The sequence below is a fragment of the Anomaloglossus baeobatrachus genome, chromosome 3 (assembly GCF_048569485.1).
Source record: "Anomaloglossus baeobatrachus isolate aAnoBae1 chromosome 3, aAnoBae1.hap1, whole genome shotgun sequence".
Lineage (NCBI taxonomy): Eukaryota > Metazoa > Chordata > Amphibia > Anura > Aromobatidae > Anomaloglossus > Anomaloglossus baeobatrachus.
This window is the reverse complement of record NC_134355.1, coordinates 478168857-478196750: the sequence shown is the minus strand read 5'-3', so window position 1 is coordinate 478196750 and position 27894 is coordinate 478168857. Positions and strand designations below refer to the sequence as shown.

Sequence of the window (27894 nt, the reverse complement as noted above, 5' to 3'; positions counted from 1 at the left end):
CCAATCCCCAGCTCCCTAGTTGTACCTGGCTGGACACAAAAATGGGGCGAAGCCTACGTCATTTGTTTTCTAATTATTTCATGAAATTCATGAAATAATAAAAAAAGGGCTTCCCTTTATTTTTGGTTCCCAGCCGGGTACAAATAGGCAACTGGGGGTTGGGGGCAGCCGTACCTCCCTGCTGTACCTGGCTAGCATACAAAAATATGGCGAAGCCCACATAATTTTTTCAGGGGGCAAAAAACTTCTGCATACAGTCCTGGATGGAGTATGCTGAGCCTTATAGTTCTGCAGCTGCTGTCTATCTGTATGGAGAAGAGCAGACAGCAGCTGCAGAACTACAAGGCTCAGCATACTCCATCCAGGACTGTATGCAGAATTTTTTTGCCCACCAAAAAAATGACGTGGGCTTCGCCATATTTTTGTATGCTAGCCAGGTACAGCAGACAGCCACGGGCTGCCTCCAACCCCCAGTTGCCTATTTGTACCCGGCTGGGAACCAAAAATATAGGGAAGCCCGTTTTTTTTAATTATTTCACTTATTTCATGAAATAATTAAAAAACAAATGACGTGGGCTTCGCCCCATTTTTGTGTCCAGCCGGGTACAACTAGGCAGCTGGGGATTGGAATCCGCAGCACAGGTTAGCCCGAGGTTTCTGGGCGCCTCTGCTGCGGATTTCAGTCCGCAGCCATCCCAGAAAATGGCGCTCTCATAGCAGCGCCATCATCTGGCGCTGTATCCAACTCTTCCAACAGCCCTGGAGCCGGGTGGCTTGTTGGGTAATCATGAGTTAATACTGGCTTTGTTTTACTAGCCAGTATTAAGCCAGAGATTCTTAGTGTCAGGCATGTTTGACCCGGCCATTAAGAATCTCCAATAAAGGGTTAAAAAAAACACCACAAAGAGAAAAAATACTTTAATAGAAATAAATACACAGACACATTAGAGACTCCATCTTTATTACCCCCTGTCAGCCCTCCACGATCCTGCTCTTCTGTCTTCTTTCTTTCTAGTGTAGTAGTAGTGACGATTGTAGTGAGGAAGGATGAGGTTCACCAGCTCATCACTTGGGGCTGGGGAACCTCAGCCTCACTACAATCCTCACTACAATCGTGAAGCAGCGTGCAGCCTTCACTCCGTGAGTGATCAGTGCTGGCTGTCAGCGGTAACAGCGGTAACGCTGACAGACGCGTTACCATAGCAATGGTGCTCTCGGAGCCGCGGTTAGCGGTGACGTCACTGCTAACTGCGTTGCTATGGCAACGGTGATCTCTGTTAATGACCGGCTGTGTCAGCCGGTCCCTAACGGAACGGGGAGTCGACCGTGTGCTAGAGCATGTCGCCGGTACACGGCGATACACATATGTGCACCGTGTACCGGAGAGATGCACTCGCAGGTCCTACATGACGCGTCATAGTCATGTGACCAGTCTGTAGCCAATGAGATAATAGCCACGTGACTGGTCACATGGCTATTTTGACGTCACGATAGGTCCTGCATCTCTGCTGGCAGTGCAGGTCACTGGGAGGATTAAGCGATCATCGGATGGAATAGCGGCAGGAGACAGAGTGCAGAAGGGATCGCGGGGACCGGTAAGTGTTATGGCAATGTTTATTAACTGTTTGTGTACATTTATAATGCATTTTTATGTGTTTGTGATTGCTTCCCATTTTAGCCTATTGATTCGAGTTCGGTTCGTGGAACGTTCGACGAACCGAACTCGAACGGGACCCCCGTTCGGCGAACCGACCTCGAGCCGAACCGCGACCGGTTCGCTCATCTCTAGTCGGGACTTCTGATCAGAGGACACAGGTACGCGCATCATTGCTCGTGATGCTGCATTGAATACCATGTTAACACACCCCTGTGGGCGTAATACAATGCTAAGAGGGTGGAATGAGCGCAGGAGCGAACGCCTTTGCTACTAGTTCCTGTGCTTATTGGCATATAATAAAGATCTTTAGAAATACTTATAAAGATCTCTTTATCTATGCTACTAGATACAGAGACTGTTAGGCAGGTATTAGCAATATGCACCCAGAACTGCTCGTGGTTCTGGGTGCATATTGCACCTGACAGGTTACCTTTAAGGGAAATCTGTTACCAGGTTGTTTTTTCTACCTCATCTGAGAGCAACATAATGTAGGAAAAGAGATCCTGAATCCAACAATTTATCACTTACTTTACTGGATGCAGTGGCTTTGACACAATCAAAGTTTTTAGATGTAAAAAGTAGCAGAACTCAGAAAGGTGACCTCACCCGCACAACAGCTTTCTGTATATATTGCATATAAACAGTAAGTTGCTAATCATTGCTGATGACATGGTTGGACCAGGAGGCATGCAAGACCTACTCAGATAGTGTTAATCTTCTTCTGATCGAACACTCGTTGCATTGAAACAACAGCATAAATCCTTGTAAGTGACTCATCACTGGAATCAGTGTGTCAGTCCTTGCCTTATACTGTTTTCAGATTACATAACAAAAACCTGTTTACAGATTCCGTTTAATAATAAAATAAAAAAGTAATTACAAGAAAAAGTTGACTGCAATTGTAACTTTCTACATAAGTCCAAAAAAAGGATCTCATTGTGTATAACCAAAGTTCTAAGAATTGTTAATCTGTATATATAAAGAAGAAAATCTGTGTGTGCTAGCCAATTAAATACAAAACCACAGTTTCCACCCGATTTAAGTGAACTTTCAATTGAAGTTGTCAGTAATTATAGCAACGAATGTTAACAATCAGTGCAGAAATAACTTGGGCCTCATTTGTGAGAATTGCCTCACAATAAGATCATTCTGGTTGCCTATAGCCATCATGGAAGTAACTGAGATCTTATTTATGAAGGTTGCCTCACATGAAGATAGTTCTGGTTGCCTTTAGCAATCAGAGTGCAGCTTTCAGCATTGAAGCTGCTAAGGTAAAGTGAAATCTGACCTCTGATTGGCTGCTATGGAAAACTAGAACAGTTTTACTGAGAAACAGTTTCGTAAGAGCTTTTAAATCCTTCAGGACACACATTTTCTCCTTTGTATTTAAAGATTAATGTATTATTCTTTGATTAGTGTGAAGTAACTAATAATCATAATACTAAAGACAGTTTTATTAAATCCCACCCAAAAAACAACCATATATTAGGCAACTTAATCCAAATACTAAGAAAGGAAAACTTTCGAAAACAATTGAGACAAGTGAACACCAGTCCCAGCTTGAAAGGAAATGGATGAGACAGAATGAATCCAACACAGCTGAAACATCTTCACAATAGGAACTAAGGAGAAACAGATGAGACAGGCGGAATCAAGGGAAGCTGAAACATCTGAACGCCGGGAATGTCATCTTCAGGAGAAACAGATGAGACAGACTGAATCAAGGAAAGATTAAACATGTGAAAACAGGGAATGTTGACTTCAGTAGAATTGGATAATACATGCTGAATCATGAGATTGTTTGGGATGAATGTACCATGGCACACAAGAAGCATTTGCTTAATGAGGAAAATTGTTGTACTTTTTGTAGGTGACTTCTACCAAACATTACCAGCTCTTAAGGGAGCAACACCAGCAGATAAGTTCAATGTCTGATTAAAATCTTCTTATCTTTGTAGACAAATTCAGAAGCTAACTCTGACTACTAATATGCAGGTTCACTTGATGGGATATACAGACAAATTTACACGCCACCTACTTTGCCTCAGAAATGAAAGGTTTCCTACAGATTCTATTACTGCCTTAATTTCCTTCCTGGAAGACCTTTTCAAAATGACATCCTCAGTACTGGCGGCTTTTGACCAATTTTTCCTTGATATCTGTAACAATTTTAACAACCATCCTTGGCAAATCTAGTGCCTTAAAGCGATAATGTCAGCTCCATAACACTACAAATACAGGGGCGACTGCCCAGTACATCAAAACCATACATGTCTATGGATTCAGTCATGGATATTGAACAAGCTGTGATGTACTCATTGGAGTTCCTCAATTATTTTAACCCTCCTGGAATGCTACCGCATTGGCTCACTTTAAAAATAGCTGCCCCGATAATTTTGCTTAGAACCCTTGACCCACCAAAATTATGTAACGGCACAAGGTTGTGTGTTAAGAGTCTCAAGCCCAACATTATTGAAGCCACTATTCTTATGGGAGACATTAAGGGAGAAAATGTTTACATTCCAAGTATCCACTTGCTACCAAGTGACATGCTCTTCAATTTTAAGTGTCTTCAGTTCCAAATCTGACTAGCATTTGTTATGACCATAAACAAAGCACAAGGTCAATAACTTAAAGTAGTCGACATTATTTTTAAGAGCTCATGTTTATCACATAGTCAACTCTACATTGCATGCTCTAGGGTAGGTAACCCCAAATATCTTTTCATAGATGCCCCTGAAGGTAAAACAAAAAATGTTTAATAAAAAGCAGTACAATAGACAGCAGTGTATTTCTAATTCAATTTTATTCCTTTGTTTATTAACCATTTGTAGGTTAGACTGGGGTGCAGGTGATGAAGGGTTGCACTATCTTGTTTCCCTCTTAATTTATTTGTGTTTGTGAAAGTAGTTGTTGCTCACCTCAATGTTGCAACAAATTTGTAAAAATAAACATTTGTTAACTCCAAAGTTGAAAAAATCATTTTTTAAATGCTGAAGATGTCAACTTCAGTGTACAACTAAAAATTTAACCTTAGCAAACGTAATTAACAATTTAACATATCCTTTTCCTCAAGCGAAGCCATGGGTATTTTGCCAGTTTTAAAATAAGAAAGACTACCAATTGTCTCCGGTGGCACATTGACTAGAGGACTAGGACTAGGACTGATGGATTAGGAACTATTTGGTGTTATATTTATTTTTTCAAAGAATATTCTTTGTGTTACATGCTTCATTGTTTGATTTGTGCCTTAAAGGAGATTGCACCTATGGAATCTTTTTTTTTTTTTTTGTTTAACTTAAATGCAAAGAAAAAGAAAATGTGTAAAATTTATATTGTAATAATGATTTTAGCTCAAATTACAATAATTTAATCAAGAAAAATGTATTGGTATTATGTTTTGGTGGTGGCATTTGACTTGAGGGATGAGGTGATCATTTTAATAGGCTTTAAACATTGAAACATTGCTAATATTTCCTACTTATGACTACATTGATTTTAGGGGCTGTTTTCTATAATGTTTTTAGGAGGCCAAGTACTGGAGCAATTGGATGCAAAAGACGAAAAGAGAGTGTGTCCACGTTTCTAATGCAGACCTGGTCTGAAAAAAAAACAGGCTTTTGATGACTTTAACTACTCACTTACTCGCTATTGTGACTGTTTTATTTGTAAATTTTCTTGAGCATTACTGTTTGGCCTAAGACCCATGGCATGAAAATCGGAGCAAATGGAATGCGATGTTTTATCACATTCCACTTGGTCCAATATTAGCCTATGTCCCAGCGCCCATGTGCGATTATTTTCTCAGCCCTAATTGGATCAAGGAAACAATCGCAGCATGCTACGATTGCAATGCGAGTCTTGTTTCTCTCACACCCATTCAAGTCTATAGGGCGAGAGAAAAATTGCACTGCACTCGCAGTAGACCGGTGTACCGCGAGTGCAGGGTGAGAATGGCAATAGCCGGCCACGGAGGAGAGAGGGAGATAAATCCCTCCCCTCCGCAGCGCCGGCCCGCTCCTCCGCAGCGCCTGCCCGCCCCTCCTCAGAGACGGCCCGCCCATCCTCAGTGCCAGCCCGCCCCCCACAGCTGAGGTCCGATCACATCTGCTGTGCTGCCAGCGTGAGCCGAGTGTCATGGAAGGATTGCAGTAGATCCCTGTGTGGCCCCGGCCTTTGCACAGGAGTATAGTTGGGGAATCTAGTAGGATGAATGCCTTATATCGGCGTCACACGGGACGATCTATCGTGTGATCGCACGAGCGATCGTACCAGCCTTCGTCGTTTGTACGTCATGGGCAATTAGTTGCCCATGGCACACAAAATCGTGAACCCCTGTCACACGTACTTACCTCCCTAATGACCTCGCTGTGGGCGACAAACATCCTCTTCCTGAAGGGGGGGACGTTCGGCGTCACAGCGACGTCACACAGCGGCCGGCCAATAGAAGCAGTGGGGTGGAGATGAGCGGGACGTAACATCCCGCCCACCTTTTTCCTTCTGCATTGTTGGCGGGTTGAAGGTAAGCTGTCTTCGTCGTTCCTGTGGTGTCACACGGAGCGACGTGTGCTGCCACGGGAACGATGAACAACTGGAGCACAGAAGGAGGACCGACTTTTTGAAAATGAACGACGTGTCAACAAGCAACGATAAGGTGAGTATTATTGGTCATTCACAGTCGTTCCTAGGTGTCACACGTTACAATATGTCTAACGATGCCGGATGTGCATCACTAACGACGTGACCCCGACGACATATCGCCCGATACGTCGTACCGTGTGACACCGACATTAGTGTTGGAAAAGGGAAAGATAGCAAAAGCCACCAATCATTTATACAGCATGGGTTATCTTAACATTCTGAATCTTTGCCTTGATTATAAGAAAGCTTGGATACAACTCTAGGTTAGTGATTCCAATTTATTCTTCCATGTTTGAAAATCAGATGAAGAAAAGAAACTCCTGGGTTACACATATCCCATATGTATAGACAACTTTACAGTATAAATTTAAAAACTCTACAGTATAATTAGAAAGATGACAATATTGAATTACAATAATATAGTGTATACTTTTAAGAAGTAACAGGACATTCAAGAGCCTATCAACATTAATTAATTTGTTTGACTTAGGTGTCAGCTATGGGCTATTGTACTGAAAAACAGGCAGTGCTAGTGTAACTAATAATCCGACAAGGTCAGATTATTGCTGTCACTATGTATTAAATATGACATAGTAATTTGCATGTATTTTTTCCAGTTGATGTTTAAACTAAAAGAAATGGCATTCATTTTATTGTCATTAATACAACTAGTGACAATACATGTTGAGAATACAATCCATAGTTTAACATTTGAGGGACTTTTCACATAAAATGAAAAACTGTATTTCTCAAAATGGGAATAAACCATTAAGAACATGGAAATAAAATTGAATGGGTCATTAAAGACCATGTTTTAATTGTGTGGTTTGACGAGGGTTAATGATTATTTGTCCCAATTCTTTACAACTTACAGTAAATGAAGCCTTCTCAGCCATAACATTCATTCAAAGCTGTGCTTTAATTTTGCCATAGCAGATTTAATTTTACCATAACAGTTTAAAGGGGTTATCCACTACTTGGACAACCACTTGTCAATTTGTATGTTTCCCCTTGTAAAATAATAACACTTATTCTCATCTCCTGTGCCAGTGCTGTTCCAGCAGTGTCTCTCCCAGGATTGCGTTACAGTGTTGTCACATGATTCTTACTGCCAATCAGCACCCTTCCTGCCATTGACAAATCACTTACATCCAGAAGAAGTGAGCACTGCAGCTATCTCACTTGCTTCAGATCTATGTAAGACATCCGAAAGTGGGGAAAGTGAAGCTGCCATTGATTGGTCATTGAGAACATGTTACATAACACTGTTATGCAATCCTGGGAGAGACAGTGCCGACACCACTGGAAGAGCATGGGAAAAAGGTGCGTACAAGCGTTATTATTTTACAAGATGGAAACATACTGTAAATCAAACCATTATCGTGAATAGTATCAATATCGAATGACAAGGAAAATGAAAAGTAAAAACATCAAGAAATATTATTATTGAAAACTCCAATATCAAACAATAGGAATATCGCATGACAATCGTATGCCTACGTAGACTCTATGGGACAGTGCACAAAGAAAATACAGCAACAATAGTGTATTAAAAAATGTATAACCAGAATCAAATATTCAGTATAAAGTTGATTAAAACTCATAACCATTAACAAAAGAAACATCAATTTTTTTAGGCTTACGGTAATTTTCATCATGTCACAGTTGCCATAAAGGAACCATTCAAATAGTGCCTACTGATTATGTCACTGTGGTATGGCCCTCATCTCATTGGTATGAGCTACTGGTTTCAGTGATCTCAATGCCTCTACTTCAGTCTTGTAATTCTCTTTTCCCATGTTTCACTTGGGTTGTATTCCTGATTTGGGAGGCAAGTCATCCATGTGCTCCTGCAATCTGGAGGCACTATATCTCACCTTGTGATCAAAGAAGTGTATTCATCAATTTGTTAGTTCCCTAAAAATATGGTTACAAATAATAATGACATCCAAATTATTCTACTGTATTTGAATTACTTTGTGACCGATTAATCTCTTAATTGTCATAATACAATTTGACATTTCTTGTGGTATCAAGAGTATTCGTAATTTAAGATACCATGAACATTGATATGAGCATCCTGATTGCCATTTCAAAGGCCTTTTTACAAACTGACCAAAGGCGTAACGTTTACCTGCAGCATACAAAATTATATATACTTATATATCAATTTCTTATATATGCATATCTTACAATACTGATTAGAGAAGGGGTTGTCCTAGTAGTTGAGAACCTCTTTAAGAAAATAAATGAGGCTCATATTCTTCTCTGCCAATGATGTGGCAGTCTTTATAGAGGGCAGTAGTGTTGTTTTTTTGAGTACCTCAGAAATGCTATATTTCAAACATCTAAGAAGAAATTGTGATAGTGGAGACCTACAGTCCAATGGGATCAGTTAAAGAAACACCGGACTACTTTGCTTAATAAATTTTTGAACTTTCCCATTCCAGCAATCGCCGCAGACATGGTTTGGTATGGAAGAGGCATAACACTGTATCCATGTCAAAGGAAATATGCAACCACATGTTTGAACACCTGTCATTATTGCAGACTAGAAGGTGGCCTGATTCTACGCATCGGGTATTCTAGAATTTACGTATTGTGTAGTTAATGTATGATTTTTGTTATATATATATATATATATATATATATATATATATATATAGATGTTGTTGTGTGTAGTTACCAAGTGTTTGTGTAGGGCGCTGTACATGTTCTGGGTGTTGTCTGCGTGTGGCGGGGGGTGAGAGCGGTGTTGTATGTGTGTTGCGTGTGTTGCGTTGTTTGTGGAGCGCTGTGTGTCTGTAGAGTTGTGTGTGTGTGTGTTGCGCGGTTTGTGTGGGTGTGGTGTGTTTTGGGGGAGGTATGTTTTGTGCAATGTGTGTGTGTTGCGTGGCATGTGCGTATATTTATGTATGCCGTGGTGTTTGTGTGTTGGGTGTTGTGTGTGTGCAGCGTTGTCTGTGTGTGTGGGTGTCTGTGTACGGCGGTGTTTGTGGTTCCCAGTGTGTGTGTGTTGGGGGGAGGTGTGCACCTCCCATCGTGCTCCATCCCCCATGCTGCGCACCCCCCATCGTGCTCCATCTGCCATGCTGCGCACTCCCAAACGTGCTCCATCCGCCATGCTGCGCACTCCCAAACGTGGTCCATCCGCCATGCTGCGCACTCCCAAACGTGCTCCATCAGCCATGCTGCACACTCCCAAACGTGCTCCATCTGCCATGCTGCACACTCCCAAACGTGCTCCATCCGCCATGCTGCGCACTCCCAAACATGCTCCATCCGCCATGCTGCGCACTCCCAAACGTGGTCCATCCGCCATGCTGCGCAGTCCCAAATGTGCTCCATCCGCCATGCTGCGCACTCCCAAACGTGCTCCATCCGCCATGCTGCGCACTCCCAAACGTGCTCCATCCGCCATGCTGCGCACTCCCAAACATGCTCCATCCGCCATGCTGCGCACTCCCAAACGTGGTCCATCCGCCATGCTGCGCAGTCCCAAACGTGCTCCATCCGCCATGCTGTGCACTCCCAAACGTGCACCATCCCCCATGCTGCGCACTCCCCATCGTGCTCCATCCCCCATGCTGTGCACCCCCCATCGTGCTCCATCCCCCATGCTGCACCAGCATCAGCCTCTCTGGCCCCAGCATCAGCCTCTCTGCCCGCAGCATCAGCCTTTCTCCTCCCAGCATCAGCCTCACTCCTCCCAGCATCAGCCTCTCTCCTCCCAGCATCAGCCTCTCTCCTCCCAGCATCAGCCTCTCTGTCCCCAGCATCAGCCTTTCTCCTCCCAGCCTCAGCCTCCCCCAGCATCAGCCTCTCTTCTCTCAGCCTCCCCCCTCCCAGCCTCCCTCCTCCCAGCCTCCCCCAGCATCAGCCTCCCCCAGCATCAGCCTCTCTCCTTCCAGCCTCCCCCAGCATCAGCCTCTCTCCTCCCAGCCTCCCTCCTCCCAGCCTTCCCCAGGATCAGCCTCTCTCCTCCCAGCCTCCCTCTTCCCAGCCTTCCCCAGCATCAGCCTCCACCTCCCAGCCTCCCTCAGCATCAGCCTCCCCCAGCATCAGCCTCTCTCCTTCCAGCCTCCCCCAGCATCAGCCTCTCTCCTTCCAGCCTACCCCAGCATCAGCCTCCCCCAGAATCAGCCTCTCTCCTCCCAGCCTCCCTCCTTCCAACCTCCCCCAGCATCAGCCTCCCCCTCCCAGCCTCCCCCAGCATCAGCCTCCCCCAGCATCAGCCTCTCTCCTTCCTGCCTCCCCCAGCATCAGCCTCCCTCAGCATCAGCCTCCACCTCCCAGCCGCCCCCAGCATCAGCCTCTGCCTGCCAGCCTCCCCCAGCATCAGCCTCTCTCCTCCCAGCCTCCCCCAGCATCAGCCTCTCTCCTTCCAGCCTCCTCCAGCATCAGCCTCTCTCCTCCCAGCCTCCCCCAGCATCAGCCTCTCTCCTTCCAGCCTCCCCCAGCATCAGCCTCCCCCAGCATCAGCCTCTCTCCTCCCAGCCTCCCCCAGCATCAGCCTCCTGCAGCATCAGCCTCTCTCCTTCCAGCCTTCCCCAGCATCAGCCTCCCCCAGCATCAGCCTCTCTCATCCCAGCCACCCCCAGCATCAGCCTCCCCCAGCATCAGCCTCTCTCCTCCCAGCCTCCCCCAGCATCAGCCTCCCCCAGCATCAGCCTACACCCTCCCAGCCTCCCCCAACATCAGCCTCCCCCAGCTTCAGCCTCTCTCCTTCCAGCCTCCCCCAGCATCAGCCTCTCTCATCCCAGCCACCCCCAGCATCAGCCTTCCCCAGCATCAGCCTCTCTCCTCCCAGCCTCCCCCAGCATCAGCCTCCCCCAGCATCAGCCTACACCCTCCCAGCCTCCCCCAACATCAGCCTCCCCCAGCATCAGCCTCCCCCTCCCAGCCTTCCCCAGGATCAGCCTCTCTCCTCCCAGCCTCCTACAGCACGCCGTGCTCCTCTGCCGACACTCACAGATCTGATCGCATACACTCACACACACACACACCCACCCGATCGCATACACTCACATCCACCCGATCGCATACACTCACACCCACCCGATGGCATACTCACACACACCCGATCGCATACACTCACACACACCCGATAGCATACACTCACACACACCCGATCGCATACACTCACACACACCCGATCGCATACACTCACACACACCCGATCGCATACACTCACACACACCCGATCGCATACACATCACACACACATTGACGATATTGCACATACGCGCTCACACTCACAACATCCGGAGATACCACATGCTTCTGGCCATGTGATCCTCCGGCAGGTCCTGGAAGCTCACAGCACAGTATCGCGGCCGAGAAGCAAGCGATATCTCCGGATGCTGTGAGTATGTGGATGCGATCTGATGTGTGTGTGTGAGGTGTGTGTGAGAGTGAGTGTGATCTGATGTGTGTATGTGTGTGTGTGTCTGTTGTTATGTGTGTGCGCGTGTGTATTTTCCGCCGCTGCAGGACCTTGATGCGCTGGTAACTATGCTACCATGGTTACCAGCGCATCACGTCCCCCATTCGCACGGGAGCCCACACTAGCATACGGCGGCAAACCCCAGCAATGCGAGGGTTTGTGTCGGCTGGGTCGGCGGCGTATGCTGGTGTGGGCTCCCGGGGGTACAGTACTCACCTGGGAGTCGTGTCTCCTTGTCAGTCCGGGGGATGCATGCGGGGGGCGGGGCCAGAGCGAGCGTGCATTGCGTGAGGGGGCAGGGCGTGGCCGAGTTGCCAATACGTGCAGGGTGCCGGGGCGAGAGGCCAATCCGTGGGGGGGCGGAGCCTGTGCGAGCGGCCGGCCAATCCATTGGGGGGGAGCCAGGGCGAGCGACCAATCCGTGCGGGGGGGGCGGGGTCATGGTGAGGCCAGCGGCCAATCCGCTTTGTGTCACCATAAGGACACAATTTTGGAGCAAGACAGACAGACAGACAGACAGACAGACAGACAGAATAAGGCAATTATATATATAGATATCCAAGAGCAGATTATGAGAAGCCTATGAAAATTATCCCAAGAAGCATGTTATCTCAAATCTATTATCCATTGTCCTGTACACCCCACACAGAGACACAGGATACTTTTTGTATCAGCCAATATGCAAGATTTTTCATGCTTTCTTATTTTAAGCTAGTGACACTGAGTTCCGAAGGTCTCTAGTAGACCACTTAAGTTGAGGTGTCTTCATAAATTATACTGAATTAAATCTTATGCATCATGGGTTATGTTTGTGAAATGATAGCAATAAATTTTATGATGCAATTAGAAGTGGCTCTTTCCTCTGATTGTTCCATAAAACCAATCTAATGCTTGGCTCAAATATTGAATATATGCAACCTCATTTAATTTTTTTTGTTTAGATAATAGAAAATAGCAATTATTTTTATTAGTAGTAGTAAGATACTAGTTAATTCATTTTCATTTATGTATTTTGTTGTGTGTTGGTTTTTTTTTCTAGTTGTGTTCAAAACTGATAATATAACATTTTGGCTTCTCTGCTGAAAATCGGCAAACTGGAGATTTCAGATAGTGTTGATATGTTAATTAAGTGGATATATTGGTCTTTTTTTTTAAAACATCTACTTTTTAAATTTAGATGCAAAAAAATTGTGCTCAAAATCAAGTCTGCTACAAAGTCAACACCAGCTCTATACAAGTACAAGGAGATGCTGATTTTTTCATCAACCAACTTGGAATCCCAGCTGCACAGTTTGTTTTTCAAGATGACAGAGCCAAGGTAGTGTCATAGTATGATTATTCAGTCTGAATAAATGTTTATTGCAATATACCGTACATAAACAGTGTGTCCACCCATATCCTGTCCACCGCCATTAACTTGAAAATGGCGGCAGCTATAGGCATAGAAGAGGTGTCTCGTAAAGTAGCCATGCACTATGCAATGAAACCACCTATAGCACCACCCAGTGGAAAACAATGGAGTTAGCATTTTTATCTTGAAAATGGAACGAGATAGACAAAAAAAATGAATTACAAAGTTGTAGGGCATCATCAATTCAATACGAATCGACACCTTGCATACAGAAATGCTATGATATGAAACCCATGACATTGAACATTCTCTAGTTAATGGCGGTGGACAGGATATGGATGGACACACTGTATAGTATAACTGTAGGTTTGTTGTGTAAAATGATGAATCCTGAGCCAGAGCCCCTGAATAGTAGAGCTCCACCACAAGTCATCCTGTTTTGAAAGCTGCATCCCTCAAGGAATTTATCTAGATGTATGGTGAGCACCTTCAACCCACGGGTGGCTCACAGAATTTTATAACGTTGAGCCATGAAAATGAAAAAGCACATTATTACTACAAAAATATTGCTTTAACCCCAAATTGTTCATTTTCACATAGGTAGTAGAAGAAAATTGAGGAGTCCACATGTCTTTTTTTTTAATTATTTATTTAAATAATTTTAAAAAAGCCGCATGGGTTTGGTCGTATTTTGCTACACAGCCAAGATAACGTGCACAGCTGGGAGCTGCAGCCTGAAGAAATCTGCTTTATCTGTGCTGGGTATCAATATACTGGGGACCCTACATTATTTTTTAAATGTATGTATTTCTTTTTACACTGCATTTGGGGACCCAGACAGCCTCTGTGAGGGCAACCAATGACAGACACTGTCACAGATGGTGGGCAGGGGAAGCAGTGACTACATATAAGATGTAATGAGTGGACCCGGGAGCAGTCTGAAAGCTGCACGCGGAGACTGTTAAGTAATCCCTTCAGCTCATCAAACCTCTCCCCTACCCTCATCATAAAGCACTATTATCCTACCCAAAGTCATAATAAGGTATAAAAAAAGCATTAGTGCAAATGCGAACACTTACTGAACAAGGGACGAATTTTGACATTTTTGAGAAAGTGTTAGGGTTAGTTTTTCATTATTTTTTCTTAATGTCGTTCACTGTGTTGTTAAAGTGATAAGACCATTTTATTCCTTGGGTCAGTACGACTACACCAATACCACATTTATATTGTTTTTTCATATTTTGCCAGTGCTACACAATAAAAAAAGTTTCATAGCAATTTTGTTTTACATATTACTTCTGATCATATTTTATTACACACTTTTTCCAGCTCTTTTGCCAGTTTTTGCATTTTTTTACGGTGTTCATAGAAGGCATTAACTTGTATAGCAGTTTTATAGATTATGTTTCTCCAAACCCGGCGATACCAAATCAAAATGTGTACTTTTTTGTTTATTTTTGATGCTACATAAACATACATATTTGTTGGTATAATATGCTTTTTATTTTTTTGTTCTTTATTTTATGATTTTTTTTCCTTATTTTTTACTTTTTAACTTACTTTTTATTGACAACATTAACTTTTATTACACTAATTGCTTGTAAATTATTTTGCAGTTCAAATACTTTGCAATACATTAGACCTGTCAGTGTGACACAGACAGAGCACCTCTTAAGGCTCCGTCACACGCAACGATGTATTTAACGATATATCGCCGGGGTCACGGATTCCGTGACGCACATCCGGCATCGTTAGCGACGTCGTTGTGTGTGACACCAACGAGCGACCGTTAATGATGAAAAATATTCAGCAAATCATCCATCGTTGACACGTCGTTCATTTTCAAAAAAATCGTTGATTGTTGAGGATGCAGCAATATCGCTGTGTGTGATGGGGCCTTTAGACCATGCTCCTGGCATGGTCTAACAGGCCACCAAAGCCTGGCAGACCCAGAGGCTGTCATTTGACCTCAGGTTTCCATATCATTGATCGGGCCTGATTGGGTCATGGGGGTCCCGATTGGATGGGACAGGGAGTGCACTCCCATTCCCAGCTCCTAAATGCTGCAATTTGTAGCAGCCAGATCTCGGCTATCACTTATGCCGAGCTCCTGGTGGCGATGATGCTGGCATAGCTCCTTTGCCTGCATAATTGCCAAGACACACTGGTACGTCTATTTGTGGGAAGTCTCAGCAAAATATTGCATACTGATACGTAAAGTATTGGAAAGGGGTTAAATTGAAACTGTCAGCTAGTTTTTGCTACGTAACCTGAGGGTAGAAGAGGATAGACCCTGAAACAATGTGTCATTTATCAGGCTATGTGATTTTGTTTTCTTACAATAAAATTTTAGCACCAGGCTTTTATCATTACAGGGCATGGGAGGAGATGTTGTCCATGCCCCATCTTCTAATAACCAGATGAATGTCAATATACAATGTATGTAGACAGCTATGAAGTGGTCGAGGTTAGATTTCAAAGCTATGTTAAATGTTACATCTAAAATCTCTGATGGTCTCACAGCTGCTGCACTCAGTAAACTCAGTTAAACAACATTTGAATCTCTTACTACATTATACTGCTTTCACATCAGGTAGCAAAACTTGCTGTCTGATTCTGTTTAAAGCAACAGAAAAGCTAAAATAACAGCAATGCTAGAATCTGGCTGTGATTTCACCAAACAAAATAGTGCTACAAGCTCGACTTTTTTGTCTGCTATTTTTGGGGAATTTGCAATAAATCCTCCAATAGAAGTATGTACATAGCCATAGAATCTATAAACTGTCCCAATTTACAGTATGACAGCATATCTTGGAGCCCTAGATTACAATGAGGATGGAAGATTTGGCAAAAACCTAAATTGACCCCTTTACCTCTGGGTGAATTTCCGTTTTTGTGTTTTTGTTTTTTCCTCTCCTTATTCCAAGACCCAAGCCTTTTTAATTTCAAAGTCAATATAGCTGTTACGGTTGCTGCGAGCACTGGAGACTATGTCCAGATTTCTTGCTACTGCACATGTGCGAGCGCTGGAGACTAAGTCCAGATTTCTTGCTACTGCACATGTGCGAGCGCTGGAGACTAAGTCCAGATTTCTTGCTACTGCACATGTGCGAGCGCTGGAGACTAAGTCCAGATTTCTTGCTACTGCACATGTGCGAGCGCCGGAGACTAAGTCCAATCTTGGAGCCATTGCACATGTGCGGGTGACATCATCGCTGACACGAGGTCACATGTCTCTGACACCTTCTATGCCGATTGGTCGCTGGTCATGTGCTTGTGACGTCTTGCTCGGTGATAGGACAGCATGACGTCACTCCTGTCGTTCTGGCAGTGGATTGGCTCTGGTGTCCTCCATCTTGGATGAGGCACAGAGTCTATATAAGACCCTGACACACGCCGCATGGTGCTCAGTCCTCTTGGTTCATGCATATGAGTAGACGCTCTGTGCGCGTTCCTCTAGGCATTCCTCTGTCTATGCTAGGTGAGCGCTACCGGCAGGGTAGCGTTCTTATACCTTACAGCTTCGGCTGCTGTCCGTATCCTTACCTCTCAGGGGAGCGGACATAGGCAGGTGCCTGAGGCACATGGTCTGGCTGGGCCTTGTGATTCTACTCGTAGGTGGACATTGCCGCTAGGGTAACGTTCCTTATACTGCGTCTGGCAGTTGTTCGTATCCTCGCACACTAGGGGAGCGAACAGAGGTAGGAGCTTTGTGCGGCTTAAGCTGCTGTTCGTCTCTTTTGCACCACTAGAAGAGCGGACCTAGGCAGGTGCCATATCTAGTGGTTCGTGTCCTCGCACACTAGTGGAGCGAACGCAGGTAGGAGCTTTGTGCGGCTTAGGCTGCTGTTCGTCTCTTTTGCACCACTAGAAGAGCGGACCTAGGTAGGTGCCATTTCGCACACATTGCCTTTGTCTCTGTGATTATTAACAGAGATCATTCCACACACCCTCCAAGTAAGGGAGGAATTGCTTTACTTACTTATTATATCCTTCTGTGAGTTAACAGAGGTATTGCACTCTGCCATAGTCTGCAGCAAAGTCTTTGCACGGTGGACCCTGACTGTCTGATACTCCTTTCGGTTATTATCAGACAGCCCCCCGTAACATTAGGACTGAGCCAAGGGTCTGGAAGTTATGGCAGAATATCAGCAGTTACACCGTTACATACAAGTACTTGAGTCACGGCTCAAGAGTATAGAGGATAAACCTCAGACCATGGTGACATCTGCACATGATCCTCGACTTGCTCTGCCAAACAGATATTCTGGCGATGCCAGATCATGTCGTGGTTTCATTAGTCAATGTCAGATACACCTAGAGGTCAACTCTTCTCGCTTCTCTACGGAGAGGTCCAGAGTAGGCTTTATCATCTCCTTACTTCAGGACAAAGCCTTAGAATGGGCGACTCCCCTATGGGAGCGCTCTGATGTGGTAACTCTGAGACATCAAGACTTTCTTGATGCTCTTAAGGCAGTATTCATGGGTCCGCAGGTTACCCATGATGCGGCCCTGAGACTGTTAGATCTATCTCAGGGTTCGTTATCCACTAGTTCTTATGCCATTGCTTTTAGAACTCTGGTGGCAGAACTAGATTGGCCAGAGAAGGTGTTGATTCCTATCTTCTGGAGAGGGTTGGCAGGCTATGTCAAGGATGCCCTTGCTACTCGTGAGGTCCCTGCTTCTCTGGAGGACTTGATCACAGTAGCATCGAGGATCGATGTACGCCATAAGGAACGTAGACTCGAGGTCTCTTCCTCACGCCCTAAGCATCGGGCTATTCCAGTTGTTGAGGGTCCACTACCATCTTCCTCAGCATCTGAAACATCTCCCACTCCTATGGAGTTAGGTCATACGTTCTCCAGACTACGCAAGTCTGGTCCTCCTATATGTTACGTATGTCGTCAGGCTGGGCACTATGCCAACAAGTGTCCTAGTCGTCAGGGAAACTCCCTGGCCTAGTAACCATTAGAGGGGGGTTACTAGAGACGTCTTCTGCACCCTCTAAGTGTTGTATCCCAGGTCAGCTCTCGTTATCTGAGAATACATGGCCTATTATGGCTTTTGTGGATTCCGGAGCTGACGGGATTTTTGTGTCCTCAGGATTTGTAAAGGGACACAATATTCCCTCTATCATGTTAGAGGCGCCTATTCCTGTCCGTGTTGTTAATGGAACTATGTTGTCTGACTCCATTACATTGAGGACAGTTCCCTTGCGCCTTTCCCTGTCTCAGGGTCACATAGAGGAGATTTCTTTTCTTGTTTTGCCTGAGGATATAGACGACGTCCTTCTGGGTCTTCCATGGCTTCGGACTCATGCTCCTCACATTGACTGGGAGTCTGACAGCATTATTAGTTGGGGTTCGAAATGTCAGTCCCGATGTCTTCCCTTACCACCTAAGGTCGTTGCGGTTGCATCAACTGATCTCTCTCCCATACCTACACCCTATTTGGATTTCGCTGACGTGTTCTCCAAACAGGGTGCTGAGGTTCTTCCACCCCATAGGCCGTATGACTGTGCCATAGACCTTATCCCAGGTTCGGTTCCACCTAAAGGCAGGGTTTACCCCCTGTCGATACCTGAGTCGGAGGCCATGTCGACCTATATAAGAGAGAGTTTAGAGAAGGGGTTCATTCGTAAGTCTGTCTCTCCCGCGGGAGCTGGGTTTTTCTTTGTTCGGAAGAAAGAGGGTGATTTGCGTCCCTGCATAGATTACAGGGGTCTCAACGCAATCACAATAAAGAACAAATACCCATTACCTTTAATTTCGGAGCTCTTTGACAGACTGAGAGGAGCTCAAGTTTTTACGAAGTTGGATCTGCGGGGTGCGTATAACTTGGTACGAATTCGAAAGGGTGACGAATGGAAGACCGCTTTTAACACCCGAGACGGTCACTATGAATACCTCGTCATGCCTTTTGGGTTATGTAATGCACCCGCAGTATTTCAGGACTTCGTAAACGATGTGTTCAGGGATTTACTGTTATCCTCAGTAGTGGTGTATCTGGACGACATCCTGATTTTTTCTCCTGATCTGGAGACTCATCGTCAGGATGTCGTTCGTGTCCTTTCCCGTTTAAGGGAGCACTCATTGTTTGCTAAACTCGAGAAATGTGTATTCGAGCAGTCCTCATTGCCTTTTTTGGGTTACATTATCTCACAAGAGGGTCTGGCTATGGATCCTGCAAAGCTCTCTGCTGTCCTGCAATGGTCCGAACCTCATTCCTTGAAGGCGGTGCAACGCTTCTTAGGATTCATAAATTATTACAGGCAGTTCATACCCCATTTTTCTACTTTGGTGGCCCCTTTGGTGGCCTTGACTAAGAAAGGTGCTAATCCCAAAGCCTGGTCTACTGAGACATCTCAGGCTTTTGAGGCAGTAAAAAGACACTTTTCAACTGCTCCCGTTCTTCAAAGACCCGATGAGAATAAGCCCTTCCTCTTAGAGGTTGATGCCTCTTCAGTGTGTGCTGGTGCGGTCTTGTATCAAAAGAACGGTGCAGGTAGAAAAAGGCCGTGTTTCTTCTTTGCTAAAACCTTTTCACCGGCAGAGAGAAACTATACCATTGGGGATAGGGAACTGCTCGCCTTGAGATTAGCCTTGGAGGAGTGGCGTCACTTGCTGGAAGGAGCGAAACATCCTTTCCAGGTCTATACAGACCATAAGAATCTGACGTAATTACAAACCGCTCAGCGTCTGAATCCTCGCCAAGCCCGCTGGTCCTTGTTTTTCTCCCGCTTTCACTTCTCCATCAACTATCTGTCTGGGAGTAAGAATAACAAGGCAGACGCTCTGTCTCGCTCTATGCTTTCTACCCAGGAAGAGATTGACGAACCTCGTCTTATCCTTCCCTCCAGGGTTTTTCATACGCTCTCCCCTGTGACGTTAGACCAAATCCCACCGGGAAAGACCTTTGTTCCGCCTGATCGACAGAATGATATACTGTCATGGGCCCACACCTCAAAGGTGGGTGGGCATTTTGGTATTAGGCGGACACGAGAGTTACTGGAGAGGTGGTATTGGTGGCCACTCTTAGCCAGCCACGTCAAGAGATATGTCGGTTCCTGCTACTCGTGTGCTCGCAACCGTCCATTACGGCAGAGACCGGCTGGGCTCTTGCATCCTTTACCAGTGCCAGATAGACCATGGGAGGTGGTAGGCATGGACTTTGTCGGTGATCTTCCATGTTCACAGGGACATAGATTTGTGTGGGTCATTACGGACCATTTCTCCCGGATGGTTCATCTCGTACCGTTATCGAGAATCCCATCTTCCAGGGTACTAGCCAAACTATTCCTCAAGCATGTCTTTAGGCTTCACGGGATGCCAGATCGTATCATTTGTGATAGAGGCCCGCAATTTACTTCCCGTTTCTGGTGAGATCTTTGTAGCCTTCTGCAAATTGAGTTGAATCTCTCTTCGGCATACCATCCGGAGACTAATGGTTTGGTTGAACGTACCAATCAATCTATGATTATATACCTTCGACACTTTGTTGCTGAGAACCACGATAACTGGTCCTCCCTCCTACCCTGGGCAGAATTTGCCCTTAACAATTCGCTGGCTGAGGCCACTGGGCAGACACCGTTCGTACTCAATAATGGGCAACACCCTAGGGTACCGGTACCGTTTCCCGCTGCTGCACCTCCTCCTCTTGTGGCCGACTGGGCAACTAATGCCAGAGAGGTTTGGGATCGGACTCAAGAGTCGATCCAAGCAGCTAAGGACCGTATGAAGACGGTGTCCGATCGGTTTCGTCGCCCGGCTCCTGTCTTTTCTCCAGGGGACTTTGTGTGGCTCTCTGCAAAACACGTGAGACTTAGAGTGAGCTCTGTCAAATTTGCTCCTCGCTTCCTGGGTCCTTATGAGGTTCTTCGACAGGTAAATCCTGTAGTCTATCAATTGAAGTTACCTGTCCATCTTAGGATTCATGACAAATTCCATGTCTCACTGCTAAAGCCGGCTATTTTACCTCACGCTCGTGAAGTGCACTCTCCTGCCTCTGATTCCTCTCGCTCTAGCTATGAGGTACGAGCCATAGTTGGTTCTAAGATGGTTAGAGGGCGCAGGTTCTTCTTGATAGATTGGGAGGGCTATGGCCCGGAACATCGCTCTTGGGAGCCTGAGGAGGCTGTCCATGCTCCCGACTTAGTTGCCGATTACCTGCGTCGCCGGGAGGGGGGCCCTTGAGGGGGAGGTACTGTTACGGTTGCTGCGAGCACTGGAGACTATGTCCAGATTTCTTGCTACTGCACATGTGCGAGCGCTGGAGACTAAGTCCAGATTTCTTGCTACTGCACATGTGCGAGCGCTGGAGACTAAGTCCAGATTTCTTGCTACTGCACATGTGCGAGCGCTGGAGACTAAGTCCAGATTTCTTGCTACTGCACATGTGCGAGCGCCGGAGACTAAGTCCAATCTTGGAGCCATTGCACATGTGCGAGTGACATCATCGCTGACACGAGGTCACATGTCTCTGACACCTTCTATGCCGATTGGTCGCTGGTCATGTGCTTGTGACGTCTTGCTCGGTGATAGGCCAGCATGACGTCACTCCTGTCTTTCTGGCAGCGGATTGGCTCTGGTGTCCTCCATCTTGGATGAGGCACAGAGTCTATATAAGACCCTGACACATGCCGCATGGTGCTCAGTCCTCTTGGTTCATGCATATGAGTAGACGCTCTGTGCGCGTTCCTCTAGGCATTCCTCTGTCTATGCTAGGTGAGCGCTACCGGCAGGGTAGCGTTCTTATACCTTACAGCTTCGGCTGCTGTCCGTATCCTTACCTCTTAGGGGAGCGGACATAGGCAGGTGCCTGAGGCACATGGTCTGGCTGGGCCTTGTGATTCTACTCGTAGGTGGACGTTGCCGCTAGGGTAACGTTCCTTATACTGCGTCTGGCAGTTGTTCGTATCCTCGCACACTAGGGGAGCGAACAGAGGTAGGAGCTTTGTGCGGCTTAAGCTGCTGTTCGTCTCTTTTGCACCACTAGAAGAGCGGACCTAGGCAGGTGCCATATCTAGTGGTTCGTGTCCTCGCACACTAGTGGAGCGAACGCAGGTAGGAGCTTTGTGCGGCTTAGGCTGCTGTTCGTCTCTTTTGCACCACTAGAAGAGCGGACCTAGGTAGGTGCCATTTCGCACACATTGCCTTTGTCTCTGTGATTATTAACAGAGATCATTCCACACACCCTCCAAGTAAGGGAGGAATTGCTTTACTTACTTATTATATCCTTCTGTGAGTTAACAGAGGTATTGCACTCTGCCATAGTCTGCAGCAAAGTCTTTGCACGGTGGACCCTGACTGTCTGATACTCCTTTCGGTTATTATCAGACAGCCCCCCGTAACATTAGCCTGTGATGGTGTGATATTGTGGGTTATGTACCATTTTATGTGGGTTCATGTTTTGGGTGTGGTGGTCTGTCTATTGGATATATTGTTTGTCCTGTTAAGTCAGGTTATATCCCATTGAAGTACTTCTGTCCCTAGGTCTGGGGGAGGGGACCTAAAATTCACCTAAACTCTCTATTTACCTTGGGGAGTAGTCATTCTGGGTGAGACTTACAAGAGAGAAGAAGCAAGATTGAACCTCTGAGGGAGACAGGAGACACTGAAGCTATGGCCAGCACCCCACAGAGACTGGGAGAAACCCCGATTTCCATGAAGAAGGACTGCTGGAGGATTGTGACTTAACTTCGGGACATTTATGCCATTTCTGGACTATTTCTATCCTCCATGGGGTGAATTATTTGATGGTCATTCTGTATTGCATGGAATAAATATGCTTTGGATTGTTCATTCATCTCTGTTGATTGTGTGATTTCGGAGAAGGACCCCATCTCATAGCCATATAAAGGGCTTGTTGTTTTGCAGGATGAGGTGCACATTTGAATTCTGGGGCTGTATGATGTTTTGTTTTTTTGTCTTGAGCTGACATTTTTAATTATACAATTTTTGGGTAAATGTGATGTTTTGATCGCCTTTTTTACATTTTAAAACGCAGTTCTGGAATTTTAATATTTTTTCTTGCTTTACCCTTTACCAATCAGATTACTTGATCTTATATTTTCATAGATCGGGCATTTTGTGAACTCGGTGATACCAAATATGTATTATTATTATTATTATCATTATCATTATTATTATTATTATTATTATAAAGGAGGGTGATTTGAACTTCTCTTTTTTTTAACAATACTTTTCAAAACCTTTCTTTTTACATTTTTTTATTGATTTTGCTAGTCCCCTTAGGGGACTTTTGAGCAAAATTATTCACAGGTCACTGGACCAGCGGCTACATTGGTAGTCTGTAACCAATGTATTAATGCCTTGGGAATTTCCTTCTACCATTCGGCATTTAAAGCACCCCTTCTGATTATTAGGCCAGTTCAAAATCATTATTGTGATGATATACTCCTGATATAATGCTAGGCCTATTATTCAGAAGAGGGGGGTGAGAATTCATGCACAAGGAGGTTTGCTGGACTATAGTCCAGCGTCCACAGATTACTTGCACGACAGGCCAACCATGGTCCTGTGAATCATTTTCATAAACTCTAATCATCAGTTATATTAACTTTTTTATCTAGGTTGTATAGTTAGGTTATTTATTCTCTAACATAAATAACTAAAAATTTACTAATAGTAATCAAAGTTATATCAAATGAAATATACAACATTAATTTATTATAAAAGTCTGCAAAGCTACAAAAAAAATCTCCTTTTCATTCTCTACTGTTATTCCAGTAGCTTCTAAAAATATGTCTAATCTGAATTAAAGTACCACTAAAGCATTTTTATTTAAATTTATAGCAGGGATGGTGGTTTAAATCTTCTATTTTTATGGTCGCTCCTGTCCCGAGGCGTAATTTTGTGCTCGTAATTTTTGACTGGCTGAAAGTCAAAGGTTTTGTCAAAAGCACTCAATGAAAGTCTATGCGCTGGTCCTAACACACTTTCCCATTTTTAAGGTCTGAAAAAGAATATTTAAGTGCAGTCTGACTTTACTGATACAACGATGCTTTAATGATATGGCTTAACCCCTTCACAACCGAGGACATACAGGTACATTTTAAATCATGAAGGGATAATCACCGCCGGCTGCTGCGGTGAGCCAGCAGCAATCCCTGCCTATGTCTGCTGATTTTAATAGCAGACATTTGCAGCTGTCAGGTACACGTGACGCGATCCACCTGTGCCTGTCAACCCCATAAATTGCCCTGTTAAAATGTGACAGCATGATTTAAATGGCCACGGCAGGGAAATCACATTCCCCAGCTGCTATTGGAGTCCCTGTGGCGTAATCACAGGGAGCCTATGGTTTCCATGATAGTGATGGGTCATGTGATGACTCCTGTTGCCATCGTGATGCAGTTCCTCTTATAGCCTACAAAGCAGCAGCTGTAACAGGAACGATGAATTTCTCCTGATCAAAGCTGTGCAGCTCTGATCAACAGAAAGGAATTAGCGATCAGACTACTGATCCTTATAGTTCCTTAGGGGGACTAGTAAAATAAAAAATTAACAATTTTTAAAAAATATATAAATAAAAAACCTAAATGTTCAAATAACCCCCATTCGCCCCATTGAAAAATGAAATGGTTAAAAAAAATAAAAAATATATACTCATATTTGAAATTGCCGCATTCAGAAATGCCCAATCTATCAAAATCTAAAATTAATTTATCTGATCCGTAAACATAGTAGCGTCAAAAAAATTTGAAATGCCAAAATAGTTTTTGGTTGTCGCAAATTTTGCGCAAAATGCAATAACAGGCGATCAAAATGTAGCATCTGTGCCAAAATGGTACCGTTATAAATGTCAGCTTGAGATGCAAAATATTAGCCATTAGTGAGCCTCATATCCCAAAAAATGAGAATGCTATGGATCATGGAAAATGGAGCAAAACGTGCCACTTTGTTTAGCCAAATTCAATTTTTTTTTTTAACCCCTTTGACAAAAGTGAACCTATACATGTTTGGTATCTACAAACTCGTACTGACCTCAGGCATCACAATAACACATCATTTTTACTATATACTGAACATAGTGAATTAAATATTGCCAAAACCATTGTGCAATTGCACTTTTTTGTAATTTTCCACACTAGTAATTATTTTGCCGTTGTCCAGTACACTATATGGTAAAACTCATGCTTTCATTTAAAAGTACAACTAGTCCTGCAAAAAACAAGCCCTCATGTAGAAAAATTAAAGTTTCGGCTCTTGGAAGAAGGTAAGCAAAAAACAAAATAGAAAAATCACCCAGGGATGAAGAAGTTAATACAAATATTGTTGTGATTTATACTTTGTGTGACATGTATTTCTTGTAGTTCCTGACAAACACTGCACTACAAATATTATTCCTATACCCTATTTATATGAAGTGCTGTTACATGTATTTTCAGACAAGCACTGCATTTTAAAACAATATTGTTATGACCTATTCATGTGAGGCGCAGTTATTATTGTGCTGCAAGGATTTAGTTCAATACTACTTTTGTTATTGTAATTTTATTATATGGCATGTGTTTTCGCTAATGTGAAACATGCGTTGGGTGTGTGTGACACCATTACCTTGTTTCTGCTGACTCCCTTTATAGGTAAACTGCAGGTTATTATAGGACCTCCATCTACATTTATGTGATTGTGATGTGACTTCTGTTCAATTTGTCATAGACACACTTGTGTTTCTACTTTCGTATTTTGGTAAACGTACAGTCACAAGCACTATATTTTTATGATTATTAGATATATTTTTGGTTTGTCTGGTTCTAATTATTGTTAATACTGTATAGAGGGTTTGGCTAGGTGTTCCCAATATTATATCTACTGTGAGACTGTGACTGGGGTTATCTATGACGGCCGGTACGTCTCGCCCAGGTTGTGGTCACTCCATGATAGAAAGTAAATCCACTATAGGGTTAATGCTGTTTCCCTACAGACTGAAGGAAGGGTTAAATAGAATCAGGAACAAGGGCAGGTGTGCCGGGTGTGAGGGAGTGAACAGAACTCCCTGAGTTTTCTGCTGGAGAGGCACATGTATTGTGTTATGGACTATTGTTTGAAGATTAAAACCGAGTGCTGTGAACCTATATGCCTGGATCCCGTGTCTTCTGCTGCGCAGCCGACCGTGCTACCTCACATATGGTGGAGAATGCGGGCATCACAGCCGGTGAGGTGTAGCATCCATCCCTGATGACCCAGCTGCGCATGTCCTGGATTCGAGCGGCTATACTACAGCCCAAACCCGGCGACGCCATGGAGGACATACTAAAGCATTTGGCTCAGGCTAATGCACAGCAACAACAGGCTAATGCACAGCAACAACAGGCTAATGCACAGCAACAACAGACCAATGCACACCTGCTCCAATCCTTGCAAGTGCAGGAAAAAAAATTCCAAGAACAGATGGATCAGGCCAATGCACGTCAGCAGCAAGCCTTGCAATTGCAGGAAAAAAGGCACCAAGAACAGATGGTTCTCCTGGCCAAGTCGATCCGTACCGGACCGGCAGCAACAACCCCGGGACCGGGTGATGACGGCAGCGTCCGGAAAGCGGTGAGACAAGCGTTGCAAAAGATGACCCCGGGGGACGATGTGGAAGCGTTCCTGGCGGTGTTTGAGCGGGTGGCCGAGCGGGAAAAGCTGCCGACCCCCCAGTGGGCTGAGGTATTGTCGCCCTATCTGACGGGGGAACCCCAAAAAGCGTACCTGGACCTCTGTACCGAGGACGCCATTGACTATGTGACCCTAAAAGCCGAAATACTGGCACGGTTGGGGGTGAATACCTATGTACGGGCTCAGCGGGTAAATCAGTGGTTCTATGAGGAAGCCAAACCCGTACGCTCCCAGGCCTATGACTTGTTGCATCTTGTAAAAAAATGGTTGCAGCCTGACACTCTGAGCCCGGCGCAGATGGTGGAAAGGGTAGTAGTGGATCGTTTTGTGCGCACTTTACCCGTCACCGTTCAACGGTGGGTAGGACAGGGTGACCCGAGTACCCTGGACCAGTTAGTGTCCCTGGTAGAGCGGCATGTGGCTACGCAGGACTTGATACGGGACACTGAGACTTTGCGTACCGCCCGTTGGTCCGGCCCCTCCAAGCCTAGGGCCAAGGACCCACCGCCGACAACGGTGCAGGAGTCCCCTACCGTCCCGCCTGAGGCCGCGGCCGCCAATCCTGAGGTCCGGAAGGTTCTGTACCCTAAACGACAACCCGTCAAGGGTGTTTCTGTCCCCATTAGATGTTGGCGGTGCCAGCGGGTGGGACATATGGAAGCCCAGTGTCCACTCACCACGGAGCCCATGGATTGTGGGGTTACCCGGCGGGGTTCAATGTATGCTCAGGTGGTGTGTACCGCTGACCTGGTCTCCCCAGAGACGGAGCCCCACTTGTGCCAAATACAGGTGAATGGATGTCCGGTTACAGGATTGTTGGATTCCGGAAGCTTAGTGACCCTTGTGCGATCCACCTTGAGGGCTAAAGTAAAGGCCACAGGACGTACCGTGGGGGTGGTTTGCATACATGGGGACCTCCGAGACTATCCCACGGGGATTGTCACCATCACAGCACCTTGCGGTCAGGTGCAACATGAGGTGGGACTTCTTAACACTCTTCCTTATGACGTGATCCTAGGAAGGGATCTGCCCTATTTTTGGACTTTATGGAAGGGACCCCCTAAGTCTCCTCAGATATTGGTCAGTCCGGGACCTGAGCCCTACAATCCTGAATCCGGGACACCTGCCGTAGGGGTCCCCATGATAGGGACAGAATGTGAACCCGATAGGTCGCCCC

General features: G+C 45.2%; 1 protein-coding gene across 1 annotated transcript in view; it reads left to right on the top strand.

The window, feature by feature from the left end:
- The window catches only part of NAALADL2 (N-acetylated alpha-linked acidic dipeptidase like 2), a 937508-nt gene that overhangs the window by 602523 nt on the left and 307091 nt on the right, over positions 1–27894 (top strand). Inside the window, exon 10 of the mRNA XM_075341533.1 lies at positions 12922–13062. Coding sequence (XP_075197648.1) covers positions 12922–13062 — 141 coding nt within the window. The remainder of the gene's footprint in view (positions 1–12921; positions 13063–27894) is intronic.